The sequence below is a fragment of the Phaeoacremonium minimum genome, assembly GCF_000392275.1.
Source record: "Phaeoacremonium minimum UCRPA7 unplaced genomic scaffold PA7_03_scaffold_480, whole genome shotgun sequence".
Lineage (NCBI taxonomy): Eukaryota > Fungi > Ascomycota > Sordariomycetes > Togniniales > Togniniaceae > Phaeoacremonium > Phaeoacremonium minimum.
The window spans coordinates 130386-138770 of record NW_006921382.1 but is presented as its reverse complement, the minus strand read 5'-3'; the positions used below and the strand labels follow the sequence as shown (position 1 = coordinate 138770).

General features: G+C 54.1%; 1 protein-coding gene across 1 annotated transcript; it reads left to right on the top strand.

The window, feature by feature from the left end:
- Positions 1-1179: 1179 nt before the first annotated feature.
- Positions 1180-3965, top strand: UCRPA7_6626 (putative aspartyl-trna synthetase protein; the record flags this gene model as incomplete). The annotated part of the gene is made up of 2 exons (XM_007919163.1): positions 1180-2229; positions 2283-3965. The coding sequence occupies 2 exons, from the start codon at positions 1180-1182 to the stop codon at positions 3963-3965; spliced, it is 2733 nt and encodes a 910-aa protein (XP_007917354.1).
- Between the last annotated feature and the right edge of the window lie 4420 nt (positions 3966-8385).

The following is an 8385-nucleotide window of genomic DNA, read 5'->3' as shown; positions in this document are numbered from 1 at the left end:
CCAGCGAAGCGAAAGAAAGAAGGGGGCGTGACTCTTCCAGCTGGTTGGATCTGAGGGCATGTGGGCGTCTTGGCTCGAGGCTGGAACCTGGAATCATTCCTACGGGAATGGGATTGACGTCAAGCCTTGGAAACAGGAACAACAAAGCAGATAGCAGCTAGTAAGAGAGCGAGCGGGCGAGTGATGCGAGAGAAGCGAGAGAATCGCCTGAATCAAGGCCAGGCCACTAAGGCCGCTTTCGGGCGGCCCCATCCAGCCCCAAAGCGCCACCGAAGATTCCAGTTCGCGGACCCGATCCACGCTTACCGAAGCTTCCGAGGCATGGCCCAAAATCGAAGCAGACAAAGTACCTACGTAGGAGCCTGCCAGCCTGCGAGCCTGCTTTTCTACTCTAGGTACTCTAGATACTCTAGCTCGTCATGCATGGCTGGCTGTCTGCGGGCAAGAAAAATGCATCTTTGCTAGGACCAAATGCCGTAGATCGTCAATTAGATAATCAACATCATCAGACCCCCCCGATCTCCTGCTATCCCCGTCAGTCACAGGAGCCGGTTTTTCGCGGATAACCGGATCGTGCCTTTTACCTGACCCAGCCTTACCACTACCGTGCTGTTATTTGCTATTATTATTACTTTTCTTCGCGCTTCTATCGAATACCGCGGTCCAGCGAGCGAGCCCACGCGCGCGCAGCGGAAGCTCCGGTCGGGCAAGAGCTTTGACTCGCCTTTTGGGCCCATGCCATGGGATGGGGATGGGGGTACTTGGACGGAGGTCTCTTACTCATCCCTTACCTTAGCTTCTGCACGCAAAGGCGGGACGATAAGTACTCGCAGTAGAGTACCGGTAGACTACGAGTAGAGTACGAGAATAGAGTGTGCAGCATGCAGCAATCCAATCCTGCTGACTGATTGATTGATTGATTGTGCAGTCTTTTCAAGCTTTTCGGTCGCGTTCCTTTAAATTGCTTGTCTGCTCGTCTGTTGTTGACATCAGTCCTCCCTCCCCTCCCCCTCCTCCTTTTCTACATGCACACACAAACCCTCCCACCAATCCAGCTTCCCAAAATCATACGTAGACAGTAATCATCCGGGGTTGCCTCCTCTAGTTCCGTCGCCTCCGCACTCCCGGGAGCACTACGACTACTGCGCCACACAGCCAAGCGACGCATATTCGAACGTCATGTCTACAAGCACTCTCGCCAAGCTGCGCGAGGCCATCGCCTCGTCGCCGCTGCGGCCGCGATCGAAGGCTTCCACACCGGCGGGCTCACAGAAAGGCACCCCAAAGGGCGGCTCGCCCCCGGAGGCAACGCCCAATGGCTCTATCAAGGGCGGTCCTGCCAAGGGCAGCGCCATGAAGGAAGCGTTGGCCATCGCCAGGGGCGGCTCGGGAAGCGCAAAGTCCAGCGGCTCTTTCAGCTCTCGTCGCAGCGAGGACAGGGCGAGGCTGAAGCAGGAGAAGGCAGAGAAGCGCGAGCGCATCCAGAGCGAGATTGACGAGCGACGAAGGTTAGAAGACGAGAAGGCCAAGCAAGAGGAGGATGAGCAGACGCAGGCTCGGTATGGAGAGGCAGATGAGCACCCGGCGCATCCCCTCGAGCTTAGCAGAATCGAGGAGCTGGCCGACATGGCAGAGGGCACCGAGGTGACCTTCCGTGCCAGGATACACACCCAACGGCGCATCTCTGCTGCCCTCGACTTCCTTCTGTTCCGCGATCAGACACACTCCATCCAGGGCGTCATGACGAGCGAGCATTGCACGCCTCACATGGTTAAATGGGTTCAGCGCCTGCACCCCGAGTCTCTCATCCAAGTCACCGGCACGCTCAAGAAGCCAATTGAGCCTGTCAAGTCCGCGCGAGTCCCCGACCTTGAGGTGCTTGTCTATTCCATCCACTTGATCAGTGCCGCCGAGGACCTACCCTTCGACAACTACTACATGAACCAGGAGTCTCTACACAAGCGCATGACCGCTCGAGTCCTAGACCTCCGCCATCCCTCCAACCAAGCGCTATTCCGCATTCGCGCTGCCATTCTCCGCGAGTACAGGCGCAAGCTCGATGACTTAGGCTTCATCGAGATCAACACCCCCAAATTGCAAGCAGCTGTTGCCGAAAGCGGTGCAGAGGTCTTCAAGGTCAACTATTTTGGTCGTAGAGCCGTTCTAGCACAGAGCCCGCAATTGAACAAGCAGATGTCAATCTCGGCCGATTTCAAGAGGGTCTATGAGGTGAGTCAAGCATTGATATCTGATTGAGAAGCAGGTTAATGACAATTCCATAGATTGGTCCCGTTTTCCGCGCGGAAAACTCCAACACCAAGCGACATTTGGCCGAATACACCGGTCTAGACGTAGAAATGGAGATCACAAACGATTATCACGAGGTTATCAACACCGTCGACAGCGTGCTCAAGTCCATATTTGCCGCCATCTCCAAGATGCCCGAGATCCAGGTTGTGCGAGAGCGCTGGCCGAGCGAGGACCTTCAGTGGCTGGAGCAGACCCCTGTCATCCCCTTCAAGGAGGGTATCCAGATGCTGCGCGACGATGGGCGCGATGTCGAGGAGGAGGACCTTTCAACCCGAGATGAGATCCGCCTTGGTGAACTTGTGAAGGAGAAGTACAAGACCGATTACTACATCCTCGATAAGTTCCCCGCCAGCGCGCGACCGTTCTATACCCACCCCGATGAGAACGATCCTTTCTGGACGAACTCGTTCGACATTTTCCTAAGAGGCCAGGAGATCTGCAGTGGTGGCCAACGTATTCACAACCCCAAGAAGCTTCGCGAGAGCCTGGAGAAGGCGAACCTCCCCGAGGAGGACATGGAGGAGTACCTGTCTGCGTTCGATCTCGGCGCCCCGCCTCACGGTGGTGCTGGTCTGGGTCTGGAGCGAGTGGTGGCTTTCTTCCTAAACTTGGGTGATGTCAGATTTGGCACGATGTACTACCGCGATCCCAAGTCTCTTCCCGAGCGCTCGCCCAGTCTGCCGCATCCCGATTCCGACACCACTAAGCCTCACCCCGAAGGCAAATTACCACCACTGGAGAACCTGATTGCCAATTATGGCGATGCTACAAATACCTCCTGGTTGGACGATCGATTTGAGATCTGGAGACATCATACTGGTGCTGCTGTCGGCTACAACAAGCGCGACAAGTTCGTCATGGTCGTCGGCGACCCGCTTTGCGACGTGAAGCAGTACCGCGATGTGATCGGCGCCTTCCTCGAGTTTGTCGAGAAGGACCTGAAGATGACGCCCGTCTGGATGCTCGTGTCCGACTACGTCCAGCGCGTGCTAGGCGAGCAGATGGGCTGGCGCACACTGACCTGCACAGAGGAGCAGCGCGTCGACGCAGACAAGCATGTCACGCCTAGCGGGCACCACGCGCGCCGCGTCGAGCGCGAGGGCATCAAGATCCACGAGGTGCGGCCGAACGAGGATTTCATCAAGCGCACGGACGAGAGCATCGAGGCGTGGAAGAACGCCCGCAAGGGCATCGCCGGCAAGCAGGTCCACCTGACGGACGTGCGGCCCTGGATCGACCAGGTTCATCGCCGCTATTTCGCCGCCGAGAAGGATGGCAAGGTCCTCGCTCTGGTGGTCCTCGCGCGCCTGGCACCCCGCTACGGATGGCAGCTCAAGTGGGCGCTCGACTTCCCCGGCACGCCCAACGGCACCATCGAGACGCTGATCGAGTTTGCCTTGTCGGGCTTGTCCGGCCCGGTCACCTTCGGCGCGGGTGTTTCGCAGCGCCTGACGCCCGGTGCGCATCTGCACGGTGTGCGGGCCAAGTTCCTGTCCAACGTCTACGATACCGTCGTCAAGACGCTGAACTTGAGCAAGAAGTCCGAGTTTCGACAGAAATTCGGCGCGTACGGCGAGCAAATCTACATCTGCTACCCGCGCCACTCGCTCAAGGTGACCGATTTTCAGCATATTATCGGTTTCTTCAGGGAGTAATCGTTGGGAAGCAGAGGATATCGATTAGGGAGGGGGTAGAAGAAGGAAAAGAGACACGGAGTTCGGGCGTTTTGCTCTTTCGGATTTGCTGCTCATTGCAAATTTCCATGTCGTTGGATGCTTTTGTTCTCTGCTCAAAGATACCAACTGCGGCACGGTGATCCGTTGGCCGATATGATGGACATGACAAGACTGATGTCGCTGGAAGCATGATGCTAGATACGCTGTCTTTCAAGAGTATGACTGCGATGAGAGTTTGGCAATAGAATTAGGATAGACAATACATCACGTCGTCTAGATGGTCTCGCTCCAGCCCCTCCAGTGACCAAGTACCTTGGCCCCGCCTTCAATTCGACCCTGACCCTAGGAAGGATATACAGGGTCATGATCAGCCTACACTCGCCCAATGACCAGGCCCTGGGAATCACCAAGGATTGGGGACTATTAAGCTTCTCTTGACGACAGACCAAGCGCTGCTCGGCCTAGAACCAACCTCGTCCAGTCACATCGACCAGCGCCAGCCACAACGTGGGCTAAGCAATGGACGCCGGTCCAGCTCTATTCTGTTCCGCCATGTGCTCTGCCTTGCCGCTCTCTGGCCAGAACTTGCTAATCAGATCATGCCAGCCCAGAAGGGCTCCCTGGGTGGCTGATCAAAGTGTCAAAACTTCACGCCCGATCAGATCCAGTTAAGCTTATCGATAGTCTCTTTCTTGGGGCAAATTAAAGCTTCCAAGGTTCATCGCACGCATTGATCATTTGCCCTGTTGCCAACGCCACTTCAGCCGCAGCCTAGAACTTCCAATCAAAAGAGCCCGCGACTTTACACTATCTCCTGTCTCCCAGACTTTTCCCTCACACCTTCGCAATGCCAAGAAGTCGGTGATAAGGCTTTCGTCAAAAGGGGTGAAGGGTGATCGCCATGATGCTTCGCTTCGGTAATGGCATGGTCTATTAGCCATGTAACATATATATCAGAAAATGGGTGGCCCCTTTATGAGCCCCTGATGTCTCGGCATTAGGACTCTCCACAAGTGAATACCTAGGTACAGATAGAGAGTTGTCCAAAACATGGCAAATTCGTTGAATGCCACATATTGCAATAGCACTGACGGACCAGGCATCACATTGACGTGCAGTGGGCCAGAATGCATAGCTTTCATCAACAACCCCCCCTTCTCCCTTCAGTGTAGCGAGACGAAGGATGGCGCATCGTGTTCGAACAGTCGCGCTTGCTCTGGTAGCGCGTACAGCAGTTCCATTGGCCTTACAAGCAACTGCAGTAGCATCACCTCACAGAATGTCGTCGTTGCGAATGCCACGCGCCTCGTGATAGAATCAGATCGCATTCTCAACGGGTCATACCCGGCAGCTTGTCAAAGTGCTACCGCCGCAGGCATCCTGCCCTCTGCAAACAGGACGACTTCCACAGACCCAGCGTTCTCAGTAACGCCGCCAGCAACATCGTTCGCTCGGAGACTTAGCCCTCTCTACATGGAATCTGGTGCCATGAAAGGATTGCTGGTCATGTTGATCCTATTGAGCTGGATATTACCAGCCACAGCAATGTCTTGGCCATGGGCAAATCTCTACCAACTCGATGCAGGCGAGGCCCCAACACTGACAATCAGAGAAACAACAAACACAGTAACTAGTAAGCTAGCAGAAATTGGGTACAAGATGCTAGATAATATCGACGAAGGAGCTTGTACAGAATCACGTCAAGCATTCAAATCGATTGTCAATGATTTGAGATCCGGCTCAATGGACAGCTTGCAAGACGTTGAGAAGCAATTCTCCCAAGGTCAGACCATAGCTGCACTGAATGGCACGCTCGCCGCCATGCTCGGGAAAGGGGAAGACGGCCTCGTGAAGAACCTAGGTGCCGGAAGTGGTGGCCTGGACCTACTGTGCACACTCGAGGTGCACGTCCTGGTGAACCAGCTCGTCGACCAGACTTTCCAACAACTCACGCCCCCTGCGCCGTCCACCACGACGACCACATCCTCTTCTACCCTCCCGACCGCAACCGCGCTGCCTGGCTGCAACGCGGCGAACTACTCGAGCTCGGACATTTTCTATCAAAATAACACGTTTGGTACGGATGATTGGCGAGACTGCCTGTCGTGCTGTGTTGCGTGGGCTCAACAAGACTATGCAAAGTTTGGAGGGGTCTGCGGTTGCTGCATCCTTGTGAGTTGAGACACGACTCCCTATCAGAAAGCTAGGTGAGAACCGAGAAGATGAATGGAATGCTGATATCCCTCACTAGGCTGTTCAGTTTGAAACTATGGACAATTGCTGCGATGAAACTTACATGGATCACTGCTGTAGTGTCGGCTGTGGCATCTCATAGATTGTTTTGAAAGCGTGTCGGCGTCTAGTGTACAGATCGTTGGAGGACGATTTATGGATTTACATATGGGAACTGATTTCATATGTGAACTTTTCGTATATGCTCCTTATCAGTAACGAGGTATGATTAGCATTTGCAGCTTTCCGTATTATGACCTAGCAACAAATCCCAGCCCCAAATGCAGTGAGCACCTTGCAAGTCAGAAATTTCAACTCCTATTCGATCCAGATGGATTTGCTTTTCGTTATATCCCATAGCTCACCACTCATGACACCGTGCAAGTAACAATCTCCAACAATCATATAACGTTGACCACTCTTTCGTAAAATGAACGGAGCTCTGGAGCCAGCCAAAAGCACAGCTAGATCGCCAATCTTTGTGTGCCTCGGTGCTAGACCGAAATACCCTGAGGCAGTCTTGACCAGCCTTCTTCTGGGCAAAGGCATAACATCGTAAAGGGAATCTAACACTGAGAGAGCGTTGGAGCCAAAAGCTCGAGCGTAATTAAGCTGAAAACTCTTGATGATTCCGCAAAGCCGTCGAAACGGTGACGGGACGCTCCGTAGAAAGCCGAAGTTCTCTAATATGAACGTTTCGAATTGCTCCATAGCATCTTGATCCTCTTCCGATGAGTCGACAATGGCGTCGGGACAGATGACATGACGGAAGGCATTTGCAACGGGCTCTTCGGAATCGCGGTAGGAACCCCCATCATCTACGCCAGCAATACGTCGCCATGAAAGATAGGTCACGACATCACTGACTAATAGAGAATCCACCCCACTCGCATAACGAGATTTTGAGTCTTGTATCACTCCTCCAGCTTCTGTGACTATGTCGATCTCGTATCCTTGAACACCTAGAAGTTTCCCATCCTCCTTGAACAACGGCAAGTAAGAGGAAGAACCGCTGGCTTGAAAACGGCCGAGAGGATCAGCTACTGGGCTCCAGGCGAACAATTCGTCTCCTCGTAAATCCGTGTCCCCCGACAACGGTCTCCAGGTCCATGAAGGCATGGGACCCAGGCCCTCCTGATCGCGGCAGCCAATGCTACAAGCCAATATGCCCAAATCGCGATATGTTTCAAGATATTGTCGAGTGAATGTTTCGAACACTTCTGCTGGTCGGATATTATAGTCGACTGTGACAGGTACACAGTCTGCTCCAGGCTGGACAAGGCCCAGCATCGCGTATATCTTATCTCGAGTATCGGTAGCTCTGGCTAAGGAACCAAGCCAAATGATCGAGGGCAGACTTGAGGCCGCCTCCGAAGAGCGATAGGCGGCCCTTTGCTCAATCAGATGCGAAAGAGTTCCGTCAATATCGAGCCCTTCCGTACTGATATAATAGGCTTTCTCAATTTTATCCCAAGAAGTCTCATACTTTCCGCAGTGAACAGTCAGCCTCTCCGAGACAGCAACTTCCTGGATCACCCATACTCGTTTAAACCATGCACGATCAAACAAACGTTCCAGGGCCCGGCCAACCTGTCCCTGCCTCGGCGCTTCAAAAAGCCTCTCTAGCGGGCCCAGCTCTTTAGTATGGCCATGGCGACGGTACTTCTTACAGTCCCATGGATCAATACGATGCCCAGGATGCTCCTCAGCAAAGTGGGCAAGAGATTCGACGACGCGAAAAGCCGATGCCGTGGACAACCTCTCCCGGCCAAGCCAAACCACTGTGCGCGCGCCATTCTCGAATATGCGTGTCATGAGTGGAATCTGTGCGTTTTTCTCTTGGACGTCGCGCTGGTTGATGCAGAGCGCGTCGACCCAAAGCGTGCGCACTTCCTCCTTTCGTCGCATGCACTGGAGCTCGTCATCGAGATTGCGACCAATAAGTGCATGCATGCCATTGACGAGAATTTCCCTTCGCATTCTCTGGCTTCCCCAACAATAAGACAGAGGCTCATAGGATCCTTTGGCGCTGGCGAGGTCGACTGCTCGAAGGCGGCAACGGATGCGCGACCATCCTCTCCCCGGTAGTAGATCGAGCAGCCGGATCTGCGTCGTCGAGTCCGGCAAAGGTTCGTAGGTGAAGCGAGACATATCAATATCCGGCAGT